The sequence below is a fragment of the Centropristis striata genome, chromosome 10 (assembly GCF_030273125.1).
Source record: "Centropristis striata isolate RG_2023a ecotype Rhode Island chromosome 10, C.striata_1.0, whole genome shotgun sequence".
NCBI lineage: Eukaryota > Metazoa > Chordata > Actinopteri > Perciformes > Serranidae > Centropristis > Centropristis striata.
In genome coordinates this window covers 2570394-2587867 of record NC_081526.1, presented here as the reverse complement: position 1 = coordinate 2587867, position 17474 = coordinate 2570394, and the positions used below count along the sequence as shown (strand labels likewise).

Here is a 17474-nt window from a genome sequence, read left to right as displayed (position 1 = left end):
CAACAAGTATTTCAGGCAGCTAACAAAATCACTTAGCAGGTCAGTCTGCGCATAGAGGTCTATGGTCTGTAAACTGCAAAAAAGGTGTTTAGTCTAAAAACCAGATCAAACAGTAAATCTGAGGGAAATGATCTTGCTGCATGGACAGATAATTTACCTTGACACGATTTATTACATTAAGATTATTAAATCTAGAAATAAGCATGTTGAACACTTAAAAAAAGAAATTAACTCTTAAAACAAGATCAATTAGCTAGGAGGTATCTATCTAACACTTCTAAAGTTTTTTTTTATTTTGGTCATTTTGTGACCAAAAGAAGATGTTAAAAGACACAAAATTACACAAAAAAGACACAAAAGAAACAAAAAAAGACACAAAGTGACAAAAAAAGACACAAAAATACACGAAAAAAACACAAAAAGATGTAAATTGACCAAAAAAGAAACAAAAGATGTAAAATGACTGAAAAAGACATAAAAGATGAAAAATCACCAAAAAAGACACAAAAAGACAAAAAAACACCACAAAAAAGACACAAAAAGTTGTTTTTTTTATCTTGGTAAGAACCAAATAATCATCAGGTCACTCTGCTCGGGCCAGTTCATCACTGCTGGCAGCTTTAATTTATCTGGTTTTAAGAGTTAATTTCTCATTTTAAGCGTTCAACATGCTTATTTCTAGATTTAATAATCTTAATTCAAGAAAGTAAACAAGGGTTTTATCTCTGTACGTGGCCTATGAAGCTGAGTGTGTATGTACTCCATGTGTGTGTTACCTTGGAGACGAGGAATCCCTCCATGTACTCCAGGATCTTTCGGGGGTACGTGTCTGCAGCAGGTGGATCCACCTCTTGATGCTCCGCCATGATCAGAAAACACCCTGAATGTCTCTGGAACATGCACAGTGAGCTTCTCCTCTAGTTCAACCTGCTGCTGAGGCTCTTCAACAGGTGTGTGTGAGTGGGAGAGCAGACCGGACCAGAACAAAGTGCCCACCCAGCAGCAGCAGTGAGAGTGGCAGTGGGCTAAGCTGATTAGAGGCAGATAACCCAGATTAGAGCAGGGGCTCAGACTGCTCTGGACAAAGAAACAACTCTCTGCAACACACTGCTGCCTTGTTCTTCATCACTCAACCTCAATGGAGACTTTCACTCAGCGCATTCTCATACAGACCTGGTTTACACTGCTTACATGACCCCAGAATGTGACTGAGGCTTGTTGTTTTATAGATAGATAGATAGATAGATAGATAGATAGATAGATAGATAGATAGATAGATAGATAGATAGATAGACCTTACCTAACTCAACATGCCACTCAACTCGTGACACAAGCTGTTGTAATCTCAAAACTTGACTACTGTAACGCCTCCTGACAGGCTGCCAGCCTGCACAGTGAAACCGCTTCAGATGATCCAGAACGTGGTGCTCCTGGTCTACAACCAGCCAAAAAGGTCACATGTCACACCGCTGCTCATTGAGCTCCACTGGCTACCTGTTGCAGCATCAAATTCAAATCTCTAATGCTGCCTACAAAGTTGTCTCCGGTACTGCTCCTACCTACCTGAACGCCCTGATTCAGACATATGCTACCTCACGACTGTTGCGCTCTTCCAATGAACGGCGCCTGGCTCTGCCCCCCGTTGGTCCAAGACAATCCAGACTCTTTGCGTTTCTTGTTCCCCGCTGGTGGAACCAGAGCAGGGGCGTCCCTCTCTACCTTTAAAAACCTCCTGAAGACCTTCAGAGAGCATCTTCTCTCCTAGCACCACACGATAATTCTACTCCTCAAAGAATTGTCACTAGACCTTATTGATGCACTAATAGCTCTTATTGCACTATACCTTGATTGTTTGCTTTTATTTTGTGTGCTTGCTTGCAAAAGCACACTAACTACTATTAACCGGGCTTATTTTGTGTGCTTGCTTGCAAAAGAAAATATGAGGTCCAACTGTTTTTTTAGATCGCTCTAACAAAGCTATTTTTTTATTTTTCTTAAAAAAAAATATATGTAGACGTTGAGGAAGAACTCAGGACGCTCAAAGTGAAGTCGGATCAATGATAGGGATTATGGTTTTGCCAAAAATGCTTTCTGTTCGAGGCCAGAATTTTCAGTTTGTCTCCCTCTGGCTGCTCAGTGTGGGGGAACTGTCAGTTAATTTCAGTTTATTGCTCTGCTCTGATTGGTCGACTCCACCTGGCCACCTGGTTGCTTAGCTACCAAAGCCCCCCCTCCTCCAACACAAACATTTTAACTGAAAACAGTTAACTGTCACTCAACAGACATGGCATTTCTTCATAAAATATGAGACCTTATAACTTGACCATACATTGTCCAATCTGCCTCAAACTTGTCACGCATGATGATGGTTCATCATTTACCAATTCTTCACAACAATGTTTCATAAATTCCCGCCCTTTTTGATTAGCCACGCCCCCTTTCATAACTAATGAACTGTTTGTCCTAGAAACTTGAATAAGGTGTCAGATTACTTGGCATAGAATCCCTGTTTAACTGGTGATTAATTTCCCCGCCCCTTTTTATTAGCCACGCCCCCTTTTACTAACTAATGAACCGTTTGTCCTAGAAACTTGTATAAGGTGTCAGATTACTCGGCATAGAGTCCCTGTTTAACTGGTGATTGATAACCCCGCCCCTTTGATTAGCCACGCCCCCTTTTACTAACTAGTGAACCGTTTGTCCTAGAGACTTGTATGAGGTGTCAGTGTACTCAGCAGAAAGTCCCTGTTTAAGTCCCCCGCCCCTTTTGAAAAGCCAAGAGAATGACGGTCCAGAGGCAAGCACACAATCAAAATTTATTTCGAAATGTTCTAGTTTTGTGTGCTTGCTTGCAAAAAGCACACTAACTACTATTCACCGGGCTTATTCTTATTCTTACGTTTCTTCCGTGTCATTTTTCGGTCGACTACTCCTCCCAGAGTTTTGGTCGCACATACACAAAAAATCGTATCAAATCGGCCGGCTCGCCCATGACAAGTGTGCTATGACTTTTATAAGGGTTTCGACAAACGGTTTTCAAATTATTGGGCAAAAACACGTCAAAAAATCCCCCCAATGTAACCCTATGGAGAGTCTAGAGTGGTGATGTCATCAAACAGTGTAGAGGGAGGGAACGAATTGTCAAAAAATAAATTTGAAAACTGCGCTCCAGGCCGCAAATTTCACTCTACAGAAATAATTTATACATAGAAACGTAGGAAAAGTTGTCCTCTCACTCACAATCCTCTGGTAAAGCTGTCAGAGTTATAGTTTTGGCGCAGGACGCACAGATGCACAAACAAAAAGCACCAACTGCCTCATTGGCTCCCATATTAAAAACGCAGGAAGATTTCATAAAAAAGTAGATGTAAGTGTTTTTTTAAATCGCTCTAACAAAGCTATTTTTTCATTTTTCTTAAAAAAAATATATGTAGATGTTGAGGAAGAACTCAGGACGCTCAAAGTGAAGTCGGATCAATGATAGGTATTATGGTTTTGCCAAAAATGCTTTCTGTTCAAGGCCAGAATTTTCAGTTTGTCCACCTCTGTCTGCGGAACTGTCTCCAACAGCAGTTAATTTCAGTTGATTGCTCTGCTCTTATTGGTCGACTCCACCTGGCCACGTGGTTGCTTAGCTACCAAAGCCTCCCCCCCTCCTCCTCCAACACAGACATTCTAACTGATAACTGTCAGTTTACTCTAAGTGAACAAACATGGCGTTTTCTTCATAAAACATGAGACCTTATAACTTGACCATACATTGTCCAATCTGCCTCAAACTTGTCATGCATGATGATGGTTCATGACTTATCAGTTCTACGTAACAATAATTCATAAATTCCCGCCCTTTTTGATTAGCCACGCCCCCTTTTACTAACTAGTGAACCGTTTGTCCTAGAGACTTGTATGAGATGTCAGTGTACTCAGCAGAAAGTCCCTGTTTAATCCCTGCCCCTTTTGATAAGCCACGAGAGTCACAGTCCAGAGGCAAGCACACAATCAAAATTTCTTTAGAAATTTTCTAGTTTTGTGTGCTTGCTTGCAAAAGCACACTAACTACTATTCACCGGGCTTATTTTGTGTGCTTGCTTGCAAAAGCACACTAACTACTATTCACCGGGCTTATTCTTATTTTGTGTGCTTGCTTGCAAAAGCACACTAACTACTATTCACCGGGCTTATTTTGTGTGCTTGCTTGCAAAAGCACACTAACTACTATTCACCGGGACTATTTTTATTTTGTGTGCTTGCTTGCAAAAGCACACTAACTACTATTCACCGGGCTTAATTTTATTTTGTGTGCTTGCTTGCAAAAGCACACTAACTACTATTCACCGGGACTATTTTTATTAGTGCCACGGCTGAGCAGCGAGGCACTCATCTTCACTGCAAGCAGTGAGGATGAGTGCCTCGTGCGAAGCACGAGGCATCTCTTATTATTGCTCATGTTTATTATTATTATTATTATATATAGATTATTCTTCCGTAAAAACTTTGGCGCGTAACTCGTCCCACAGCTTTGAGAAATCGCGAAAAGTAAAAACGTCAAAAGTTGCGCCCTAATCGGGAATCGTGTGGAATGACTTTTATTAGCGATCGGCGTGCACGTTTTCGCACAACGTGCACAAACGTGCACTTTTCGGCCCATCCGGAACGCATTGCGCAAACTTTGGGGCCTCACCATTCGCAAACCGTTGCTCGTAAAATTCCGAACCGATTTAGAAAGTTGTAGGGCCTGAATTTAACTCTAGTCCTGTGAAATTTCAAAGCGATTGCACGTATAGTTTTTGCACGAAGTGCGAAAACATTTCCATTTTTCCAAACTAATGGGGAGGGTGATTTTCCCATGTGTGTGTATTGCGCGGAATGTTCAGAAACTAGAGCGGTGATGTCATCACGCAGAGTGTAGAGGGAGAGAAGGAATTGTCAGAAAATAAATTTGAAAACTGCGCTCCAGGCCGCAAAATCCACCCTACAGAAATAATTTATACATAGAAACGTAGGAAAATTTGTCTTCTCACTCACAATGCTCTGGTAAAGCTGTCAGAGTTTTAGTTTGGGCGCAGGACACAGAGAAGTGCCACCAAAACGCAACAACTGCCCCATTGAGTCCCATATTAAAAACACACGAGGATTTTTGAAATAATCAGATTTTACCATTTTTTTAGATCGCTCTAACAAAGCTATTTTTTCATTTTTCTTAAAAAAAAATATATGTTGACGTTCAGGAAGAACTCAGGACGCTCAAAGTGAAGTCGGATCAGTGATAGGTATTAAGGTTTTGCCGAAAATGCTTTCTGTTCGAGGCCAGAATTTTCAGTTTGTCCACCTCTGGCTGCTCACTTTAGCAAAGCATTGTCAGTGACAGTTAGTTTCTGTTGATTGCTCTGCTCTGATTGGTCGACTCCACCTGGCCACGTGGTTGCTTAGCTACCAAAGCTCCCCCCCTCCCTCTCCCCTCCTCCAACACAGACATTTTAACTGAAAACAGTTAACTCTTTTAACTTGACCATACATTGTCCAATCTGCTTCAAACTTGTCATACATGATGATGGCTCATCACTGATTGTCTTCATAACAATATTTCATAAATTCCCGCCCCTTTTGATTAGCCACGCCCCCTTTTACTAACTAATGAACCGTTTGTCCTACAGACTTGTATGAAGTGTCTGTGAACTCAGGACAGAGTCCCTGTTTAATTGCTGATTGAAGCCACGCCCCCTTTTGATTAGCCACGCCCCCTTTTACTAACTTGTGAACCGTTTGTCCTACAGACTTTAATGAGGTGTCTGTGAACTCAGGACAGAGCCCCTGTTTTACTGGTGATTGAAGCCACGCCCCTTTTTAGTAGCCACGCCCATTTTTACTAACTAGTGAACCGTTTGTGCTACAGACTTGTATGAGGTGTCTGTGAACTCAGGACGGAGCCCCTGTTTTACTGGTGATTGAAGGCACGCCCCCTTGAGTAGCCACGCCCCTTTTTACTAACTTGTGAACCGTTTGTCGTACAGACTCGTATGAGGTGTCTGTGAACTCAGGACAGAGTCCCTGTGTGAATGGTGCTTAAAGCCACGCCCCCTTTGAGTAGCCACGCCCCTTTTACTAACTAATGAACCGTTTGTCCTACAGATTTGTATGAGGTGTCTGTGAACTCAAGACAGAGTCCCGGTTTAACTGCTGATTTAATCCACGAGAATCATCCGGCAGTAGTCCCGTGGCACTCCAAAATTTCCCTGGAATTTTGTTTCTAGTTATTTTTAATCTTCCGTTTCTTCCGTGTCATTTTTCGGTCGACTACTCCTCCCAGAGTTTTGGCCGCACATACACAAAAAAGGTATCAAACCGACCGGCTCGCCCATGACAAGTGTGCTATGACTTTTATAAGGGTTTCGACAAACGGTTTTCAAATTATTGGGCAAAAACACGTCAAAAAATCCCCCCAATGTAACCCTATGGAGAGTCTAGAGTGGGGAAGTCATCAAACAGAGTGTAGAGGGAGAGAAAGAATTGTCAAAAAATAAATTTGAAAACTGCGCTCCAGGCCGCAAATTTCACTCTACAGAAATAATTTATACATAGAAACGTAGGAAAATTTGTCCTCTCACTCACAATCCTCTGGTAAAGCTGTCAGAGTTATAGTTTGGGCGCAGGACGCACAGATGCTCAAACAAAATGCACCAACTGCCACATCGGCTCCCATATTAAAAATGAAGGAAGATTTCTCAAAAAAAAAATTTAACAGTTTTTTAAAATCGCTCTAACAAAGCTATTTTTTCATTTTTCTTAAAAAAAAACATATGGAGATGTTCAGGAAGAACTCAGGACGCTCAAAGTAAAGTCGGATCAATGATAGGTATTATGGTTTTGCCGAAAATGCTTTCTGTTCGAGGCCAGAATTTCAAGTTTGTCGACCTCTGTCTGCTCACTTTGATGGAACTGTCTCCATCGTCAGTTAATTTCAGTTGATTGCTCTGCTCTGATTGGTCGACTCCACCTGGCCACGTGGTTGCTTAGCTACCAAAGCCCCCCCCCTCCTCCTCCAACACAGACATTCTAACTGATAACTGTCAGTTTACTCTAAGTGAACAAACATGGCGTTTTCTTCATAAAACATGAGACCTTATAACTTGACCATACATTGTCCAATCTGCCTCAAACTTGTCATGCATGATGATGGTTCATGACTTATCAGTTCTACGTAACAATAATTCATAAATTCCCGCCCTTTTTGATTAGCCACGCCCCCTTTTACTAACTAGTGAACCGTTTGTCCTAGAGACTTGTATGAGATGTCAGTGTACTCAGCAGAAAGTCCCTGTTTAATCCCTGCCCCTTTTGATAAGCCACGAGAGTCACAGTCCAGAGGCAAGCACACAATCAAAATTTCTTTAGAAATTTTCTAGTTTTGTGTGCTTGCTTGCAAAAGCACACTAACTACTATTCACCGGGCTTATTTTGTGTGCTTGCTTGCAAAAGCACACTAACTACTATTCACCGGGCTTATTCTTATTTTGTGTGCTTGCTTGCAAAAGCACACTAACTACTATTCACCGGGCTTATTTTGTGTGCTTGCTTGCAAAAGCACACTAACTACTATTCACCGGGACTATTTTTATTTTGTGTGCTTGCTTGCAAAAGCACACTAACTACTATTCACCGGGCTTAATTTTATTTTGTGTGCTTGCTTGCAAAAGCACACTAACTACTATTCACCGGGACTATTTTTATTATTTTTAATCTTCCGTTTCTTCCGTGTCATTTTTCGGTCGACTACTCCTCCCAGAGTTTTGGCCGCACATACACAAAAAAGGTATCAAACCGACCGGCTCGCCCATGACAAGTGTGCTATGACTTTTATAAGGGTTTCGACAAACGGTTTTCAAATTATTGGGCAAAAACACGTCAAAAAATCCCCCCAATGTAACCCTATGGAGAGTCTAGAGTGGGGAAGTCATCAAACAGAGTGTAGAGGGAGAGAAAGAATTGTCAAAAAATAAATTTGAAAACTGCGCTCCAGGCCGCAAATTTCACTCTACAGAAATAATTTATACATAGAAACGTAGGAAAATTTGTCCTCTCACTCACAATCCTCTGGTAAAGCTGTCAGAGTTATAGTTTGGGCGCAGGACGCACAGATGCTCAAACAAAATGCACCAACTGCCACATCGGCTCCCATATTAAAAATGAAGGAAGATTTCTCAAAAAAAAAATTTAACAGTTTTTTAAAATCGCTCTAACAAAGCTATTTTTTCATTTTTCTTAAAAAAAAACATATGGAGATGTTCAGGAAAAACTCAGGACGCTCAAAGTAAAGTCGGATCAATGATAGGTATTATGGTTTTGCCGAAAATGCTTTCTGTTCGAGGCCAGAATTTCAAGTTTGTCGACCTCTGTCTGCTCACTTTGATGGAACTGTCTCCATCGTCAGTTAATTTCAGTTGATTGCTCTGCTCTGATTGGTCGACTCCACCTGGCCACGTGGTTGCTTAGCTACCAAAGCCTCCCCCCTACCCCCTCCCTCCTCCAACACAGACATTCTAACTGATAACTGTCAGTTTACTCTAAGTAAACAGACATGGCTTTCTTCATAAAACATGAGACCTTATAACTTGACCATACATTGTCCAATCTGCCTCAAACTTGTTATGCATGATGATGGTTCATCACTGACCACTTACACATAACAATATTTCATAAATTCCCGCCCTTTTTGATTAGCCACGCCCCCTTTCATAACTAATGAACCGTTTGTCCTAGAAACTTGTATAAGGTGTCAGATTACTCGGCATGAAGTCCCTGTTTAACTGGTGGTTGATAACCCCGCCCTTTTTGATTAGCCACGCCCCCTTTCATAACTAATGAACCGTTTCTCCTAGATACTTGTATGAGGTGTCTGTGAACTCAGGACAGAGTCCCTTTTTAACTGCTGATTCAAGCCACGCCCCCTTTGAGTGACCACGCCCCCTTTTACTAACTTGTGAACCGTTTGTCCTACAGACTTGTATGAGGTGTCTGTGAACTCAGGACAGAGTCCCAGTTTGACTGTTGATTTGAGCCACGAGAATGACGGTCCAGAGGCAAGCACACAATCAAAATTTCTTTAGAAATTTTCTAGTTTTGTGTGCTTGCTTGCAAAAGCACACTAACTACTATTCACCGGGACTATTTCTTTTTATTTTTATTCTTCCGTTTCTTCCGTGTCATTTTTCGGTCGACTACTCCTCCCAGAGTTTTGGCCACACATACACAAAAAAGGTATCAAACCGACCGGCTCGCCCATGACAAGTGTGCTATGACTTTTCTAAGGGTTTCCACAAACGGTTTTCAAATTATTGGGCAAAAACACGTCAAAAAATCCCCCCAATGTAATCCTATGGAGAGTCTAGAGTGGGGATGTCATCAAACAGAGTGTAGAGGGAGAGAACGAATTGTCAAAAAATAAATTTGAAAACTGCACTCCAGGCCGCAAATTTCACTCTACAGAAATAATTTATACATAGAAACGTAGGAAAATTTGTCCTCTCACTCACAATCCTCTGGTAAAGCTGTCAGAGTTATAGCTTAGGCGTGAGATGCAGAGATGCACCACCAAAACCCAAAAACAGCCTCATTGGCTCCCATATTAAAAACACAGGATGATATCTCAAAAAAGGGGATGTAAGAGTTTTTTGAATTCGCTCTAACAAAGCTATTTTTTCATTTTTCTTAAAAAAAAAAATATGTAGACGTTGAGGAAGAACTCAGGACGCTCAAAGTGAAGTCGGATCAGTGATAGGTATTATGATTTTGCCAAAAATGCTTTCTGTTCGAGGCCAGAATTTTCAGTTTGTCCACCTCTGTCTGCGGAACTGTCTCCATCATCAGTTAATTTCAGTTGATTGCTCTGCTCTTGTTGGTCGACTCCACCTGGCCACGTGGTTGCTTAGCTACCAAAGCCTCCCCCCTCCCCCCTCCCTCCTCCAACACAGACATTCTAACTGATAACTGTCAGTTTACTCTAAGTAAACAGACTTCATAAAACATGAGACCTTATAACTTGACCATACATTGTCCAATCTTCCTCAAACTTGCCAAGCATGATGATGGTTCATCACTGACCACTTATACATAACAATGTTTCATAAATTCCCGCCCTTTTTGATTAGCCACGCCCCCTTTCATAACTAATGAACCGTTTCTCCTAGATACTTGTATGAGGTGTCTGTGAACTCAGGACAGAGTCCCTGTTTAACTGCTGATTCAAGCCACGCCCCCTTTGAGTGACCACGCCCCCTTTTACTAACTTGTGAACCGTTTGTCCTACAGACTTGTATGAGGTGTCTGTGAACTCAGGACAGAGTCCCAGTTTGACTGTTGATTTGAGCCACGAGAATGATGGTCCAGAGGCAAGCACACAATCAAAATTTCTTTAGAAATTTTCTAGTTCTTCTTCCGTTTCTTCCGTGTCATTTTTCGGTCGACTACTCCTCCCAGAGTTTTGGCCACACATACACAAAAAAGGTATCAAACCGACCGGCTCACCCATGACAAGGGTGCTATGACTTTTATAAGGGTTTCGACAAACGGTTTTCAAATTATTGGGCAAAAACACGTCAAAAAATCCCCCCAATGTAACCCTATGGAGAGTCCAGAGTGGTGATGTCACCAAACAGAGTGTAGCGGGAGAGAACGAATTGTCCAAAAATAAATTTGAAAACTGCGCTCCAGGCCGCAAATTTCACTCTACAGAAATAATTTATACATAGAAACGTAGGAAAATTTGTCCTCTCACTCACAATCCTCTGGTAAAGCTGTCAGAGTTATAGTTTAGGCGTGAGATGCAGAGATGCACCACCAAAACCCAAAAACAGCCTCATTGGCTCCCATATTAAAAACGCAGGATGATATCTCAAAAAAGGAGATGTAAGAGTTTTTTGAATTCGCTCTAACAAAGCTATTTTTTCATTTTTCTTAAAAAAAAAAATATGTAGACGTTGAGGAAGAACTCAGGACGCTCAAAGTGAAGTCGGATCAATGATAGGTATTATGGTTTTGCCAAAAATGCTTTCTGTTCAAGGCCAGAATTTTCAGTTTGTCCACCTCTGTCTGCGGAACTTTCTCCAACAGCAGTTAATTTCAGTTGATTGCTCTGCTCTTATTGGTCGACTCCACCTGGCCACGTGGTTGCTTAGCTACCAAAGCCCCCCCCCTCCCTCCTCCAACACAGACAATCTAACTGATAACTGTCAGTTTACTCTAAGTAAACAGACCTAATAACTTGACCATACATTGTCCAATCTGCCTCAAACTTGTCATGCATGATGATGGTTCATCACTGACCATTTCTACATAACAATATTTCATAAAGTCCCGCCCTTTTTGATTAGCCACGCCCCCTTTCATAACTAATGAACCGTTTCTCCTAGATACTTGTATGAGGTGTCTGTGAACTCAGGACAGAGTCCCTGTTCAACTGCTGATTGAAGCCACGCCCCCTTGAGTAGCCACGCCCCCTTTTACTAACTTGTGAACCGTTTGTCCTACAGACTTGTATGAGGTGTCTGTGAACTCAGGACAGAGTCCCAGTTTAACTGTTCATTTGAGCCACGAGGATGACGGCCCAGAGGCAAGCACACAATCAAAATTTCTTTAGAAATTTTCTAGTTTTGTGTGCTTGCTTGCAAAAGCACACTAACTACTATTCACCGTAACTATTTTTATTATTTTGTGTGCTTGCTTGCAAAAGCACACTAACTACTATTCACCGGGTCTATTCTTATTTTTATTCTTCCGTTTCTTCCGTGTTTTTTTCGGTCGACTACTCCTCCCAGAGTTTTGGCCACACATACACAAAAAAGGTATCAAATCGACCGGCTCGCCCATGACAAGTGTGCTATGACTTTTCTAAGGGTTTCGACAAACGGTTTTCAAATTATTGGGCAAAAACACGTCAAAAAATCCCCCCAATGTAACCCTATGGAGAGTCTAGAGTGGTGATGTAATCAAACAGAGTGTAGAGGGAGAGAACGAATTGTCAAAAAATAAATTTGAAAACTGCGCTCCAGGCCGCAAATTTCACTCTACAGAAATAATTTATACATAGAAACGTAGGAAAATTTGTCCTCTCACTCACAATCCTCTGGTAAAGCTGTCAGAGTTATAGTTTTGGCGCAGGACGCACAGATGCACAAACAAAACGCACCAACTGCCTCATTGGCTCCCATATTAAAAACGCAGGAAGATTTCATAAAAAAGTAGATGTAAGTGTTTTTTTAAATCGCTCTAACAAAGCTATTTTTTCATTTTTCTCAAAAAAAAAAAATATGTAGACGTTGAGGAAGAACTCAGGACGCTCAAAGTGAAGTCAGATCAATGATAGGTATTATGGTTTTGCCAAAAATGCTTTCTGTTCGAGGCCAGAATTTTCAGTTTGTACACCTCTGTCTGCCCCGGTGGCGGAACTGTCAGTTAATTTCAGTTGATTGCTCTGCTCTTATTGGTCGACTCCTCGGGCACCTGGTTGCTTAGCTACCAAAGCCCCCCCCCCTCCTACTCCAACACAGACATTCTAACTGATAACTGTCAGTTTACTCTAAGTGAACAAACATGGCGTTTTCTTCATAAAACATGAGACCTTATAACTTGACCATACATTGTCCAATCTGCCTCAAACTTGTCATGCATGATGATGGTTCATCACTTATCAGTTCTACGTAACAATAATTAATAAATTCCCGCCCTTTTTGATTAGCCACGCCCCCTTTTACTAACTAGTGAACCGTTTGTCCTAGAGACTTGTATGAGATGTCAGTGTACTCAGCAGATAGTCCCTGTTTAATCCGTGCCCCTTTTGATAAGCCACGAGAGTCACAGTCCAGAGGCAAGCACACAATCAAAATTTCTTTAGAAATTTTCTAGTTTTGTGTGCTTGCTTGCAAAAGCACACTAACTACTATTCACCGGGACTATTTTTATTATTATTATTATTTTTAATCTTCCGTTTCTTCCGTGTCATTTTTCGGTCGACTACTCCTCCCAGAGTTTTGGTCGCACATTCACAAAAAAGGTATCAAATCGACCGGCTCGGCCATGACAAGTGTGCTATGACTTTTCTAAGGGTTTCGACGAACGGTTTTCAAATTATTGGGCAAAAACACGTCAAAAAATCCCCCCAATGTAACCCTATGGAGAGTCTAGAGCGGTGATGTCATCAAACAGAGTGTAGAGGGAGAGAACGAATTGTCAAAAAATTAATTTGAAAACTGCACTCCAGGCCGCAAATTTCACTCTACAGAAATAATTTATACATAGAAACGTAGGAAAATTTGTCCTCTCACTCACAATCCTCTGGTAAAGCTGTCAGAGTTATAGTTTGGGCGCAGGACGCACAGATGCACAAACAAAACGCACCAACTGCCTCATTGGCTCCAATATTAAAAATGCAGGAAGATTTCTCCCCAAAAAAAATTTAACCGTTTTTTTAAATCGCTCTAACAAAGCTATTTTTTCACTTTTCTTAAAAAAAAATATATGTAGACGTTGACGAAGAACTCAGGACGCTCAAAGTGAAGTCGGATCAATGATAGGTATTATGGTTTTGCCAAAAATGCTTTCTGTTCGAGGCCAGAAATTTCAGTTTGTCCACCTCTGTCTGCGGAACTTTCTCCAACAGCAGTTAATTTCAGTTGATTGCTCTGCTCTTATTGGTCGACTCCACCTGGCCACGTGGTTGCTTAGCTACCAAAGCCTCCCCCCTCCCCCCTCCCCTCCTCCAACACAGACATTCTAACTGATAACTGTCAGTTTACTCTAAGTAAACAGACATGTTGTTCTTCATAAAACATGAGACCTTATAACTTGACCATACATTGTCCAATCTTCCTCAAACTTGTCAAGCATGATGATGGTTCATCACTGACCACTTATACATAACAATATTTCATAAATTCCCGCCCTTTTTGATTAGCCACGCCCCCTTTCATAACCAATGAACCGTTTGTCCTAGAGACTTGTATGAGGTGTGAGTGTACTCAGCAGAAAGTCCCTGTTTAATCCCTGCCCCTTTTGATAAGCCACGAGAGTCATGGTCCAGAGGCAAGCACACAATCAAAATTTCTTTAGAAATTTTCTAGTTATTTTTAATCTTCCGTTTCTTCCGTGTCATTTTTCGGTCGACTACTCCTCCCAGAGTTTTTGCCGCACATACACAAAAAAGGTATCAAACCGACCGGCTCGCCCATGACAAGTGTGCTATGACTTTTCTAAGGGTTTCGACATACGGTTTTCAAATTATTGGGCAAAAACACGTCAAAAAATCCCCCCAATGTAACCCTATGGAGAGTCTAGAGTGGGGAAGTCATCAAACAGAGTGTAGAGGGAGAGAAAGAATTGTCAAAAAATAAATTTGAAAACTGCGCTCCAGGCCGCAAATTTCACTCTACAGAAATAATTTATACATAGAAACGTAGGAAAATTTGTCCTCTCACTCACAATCCTCTGGTAAAGCTGTCAGAGTTATAGTTTGGGCGCAGGACGCACAGATGCTCAAACAAAATGCACCAACTGCCGCATCGGCTCCCATATTAAAAATGAAGGAAGATTTCTCAAAAAAAAAATTTAACAGTTTTTTAAAATCGCTCTAACAAAGCTATTTTTTCATTTTTCTTAAAAAAAAACATATGGAGATGTTCAGGAAGAACTCAGGACGCTCAAAGTAAAGTCGGATCAACGATAGGTATTATGGTTTTGCCGAAAATGCTTTCTGTTCGAGGCCAGAATTTCAAGTTTGTCCACCTCTGTCTGCTCACTTTGATGGAACTGTCTCCATCGTCAGTTAATTTCAGTTGATTGCTCTGCTCTGATTGGTCGACTCCACCTGGCCACGTGGTTGCTTAGCTACCAAAGCCCCCCCCTCCTCCAACACAGACATTCTAACTGATAACTGTCAGTTTACTCTAAGTAAACAGACATGGCTTTCTTCATAAAACACGAGACCTTATAACTTGACCATACATTGTCCAATCTGCCTCAAACTTGTCATGCATGATGATGGTTCATCACTTTTCAGTTCTACATAACAATAATTCATAAATTCCCGCCCTTTTTATTAGCCACGCCCCCTTTTACTAACTAATGAACCGTTTCTCCTAGAAACTTGTATAAGATGTCAGATTACTCAGCATAGAGTCCCTGTTTAACTGGTGATTGATAACCCCGCCCCTTTTGATAAGCCACGCCCATTTTACTAACTAGTGAACCGTTTGTCCTAGAGACTTGTACGAGGTGTCAGTGCACTCAGCAGAAAGTCCCTGTTTAATCCGTGCCCCTTTTGATAAGCCACGAGAGTCACGGTCCAGAGGCAAGCACACAATCAAAATTTCTTTAGGAATTTTCTAGTTATTCTTCCGTTTCTTCCGTGGTGTTTTTTCGGTCGACTACTCCTCCCAGAGTTTTGGCCGCACATACACAAAAAAGGTATCAAATCGACCGGCTCAACCATGACAAGTGTGCTATGACTTTTATAAGGGTTTCGACAAACGGTTTTCAAATTATTGGGCAAAAACACGTCAAAAAATCCCCCCAATGTAACCCTATGGAGAGTCTAGAGTGGTGATGTCATCAAACAGAGTGTAGAGGGAGAGAACGAATTGTCAAAAAATTAATTTGAAAACTGCACTCCAGGCCGCAAATTTCACTCTACAGAAATAATTTATACATAGAAACGTAGGAAAATTTGTCCTCTCACTCACAATCCTCTGGTAAAGCTGTCAGAGTTATAGTTTGGGCGCAGGATGCACAGATGCACAAACAAAACACACTAACTGCCTCATTGGCTCCAATATTAAAAATGCAGGAAGATTTCTCCCCAAAAAAAATTTAACCGTTTTTTTAAATCGCTCTAACAAAGCTATTTTTTCATCTTTCTTAAAAAAAACATATGTAGATGTTCAGGAAGAACTCAGGACGCTCAAAGTGAAGTCGGATCAATGATAGGTATTATGGTTTTGCCAAAAATGCTTTCTGTTCGAGGCCAGAAATTTCAGTTTGTCCACCTCTGTCTGCGGAACTTTCTCCAACAGCAGTTAATTTCAGTTGATTGCTCTGCTCTTATTGGTCGACTCCACCTGGCCACGTGGTTGCTTAGCTACCAAAGCCTCCCCCCTCCCCCCTCCCCTCCTCCAACACAGACATTCTAACTGATAACTGTCAGTTTACTCTAAGTAAACAGACATGTTGTTCTTCATAAAACATGAGACCTTATAACTTGACCATACATTGTCCAATCTTCCTCAAACTTGTCAAGCATGATGATGGTTCATCACTGACCACTTATACATAACAATATTTCATAAATTCCCGCCCTTTTTGATTAGCCACGCCCCCTTTCATAACCAATGAACCGTTTGTCCTAGAGACTTGTATGAGGTGTGAGTGTACTCAGCAGAAAGTCCCTGTTTAATCCCTGCCCCTTTTGATAAGCCACGAGAGTCACGGTCCAGAGGCAAGCACACAATCAAAATTTCTTTAGAAATTTTCCAGTTATTCTTCCGTTTCTTCCATGTTGTTTTTCCGTCGACTACTCCTCCCAGAGTTTTGGTCGCACATACACAAAAAAGGTATCAAACCGACCGGCTCGCCCATGACCAGTGTGCTATGACTTTTCTAAGGGTTTCGACAAACGGTTTTCAAATTATTGGGCAAAAACACGTCAAAAAATCCCCCCAATGTAACCCTATGGAGAGTCTAGAGTGGTGATGTAATCAAACAGAGTGTAGAGGGAGAGAACGAATTGTCAAAAAATAAATTTGAAAACTGCGCTCCAGGCCGCAAATTTCACTCTACAGAAATAATTTATACATAGAAACGTAGGAAAATTTGTCCTCTCACTCACAATCCTCTGGTAAAGCTGTCAGAGTTATAATTTGGGCGCAGGACGCACAGATGCACAAACAAAACACATCAACTGCCTCATTGGCTCCCATATTAAAAATGCAGGAAGATTTCTCCCCAAAATTTTTTTTACAGTTTTTTAAAATCGCTCTAACGAAGCTATTTTTTCATCTTTCTTTAAAAAAAATATATGTAGACGTTCAGGAAGAACTCAGGACGCTCAAAGTGAAGTCGGATCAATGATAGGTATTATGGTTTTGCCAAAAATGCTTTCTGTTCGAGGCCAGAATTTTCAGTTTGTCGACCTCTGTCTGCTCACTGTGATGGAACTGTCAGTTAATTTCAGTTGATTGCTCTGCTCTTATTGGTCGACTCCACCTGGCCACCTGGTTGCTTAGCTACCAAAGCCTCCCCCCTCCCTCCTCCAACACAGACATTTTAACCGATAACTGTCAGTTTACTCTAAGTGAACAGAGCTAATAACTTGACCATACATTGTCCAATCTTCCTCAAACTTGCCAAGCATGATGATGGTTCATCACTGACCACTTATACATAATAATGTTTCATAAATTCCCGCCCTTTTTGATTAGCCACGCCCCCTT

General features: G+C 41.3%; 1 protein-coding gene across 1 annotated transcript in view; it reads right to left on the bottom strand.

Annotated features, from left to right (window-relative positions):
• The window catches only part of asmt (acetylserotonin O-methyltransferase), a 40087-nt gene extending 39221 nt beyond the window's left edge, over window positions 1–866 (bottom strand). Inside the window, exon 1 of the mRNA XM_059343397.1 lies at window positions 777–866. Coding sequence (XP_059199380.1) covers window positions 777–866 — 90 coding nt within the window. The remainder of the gene's footprint in view (window positions 1–776) is intronic.
• Between the last annotated feature and the right edge of the window lie 16608 nt (window positions 867–17474).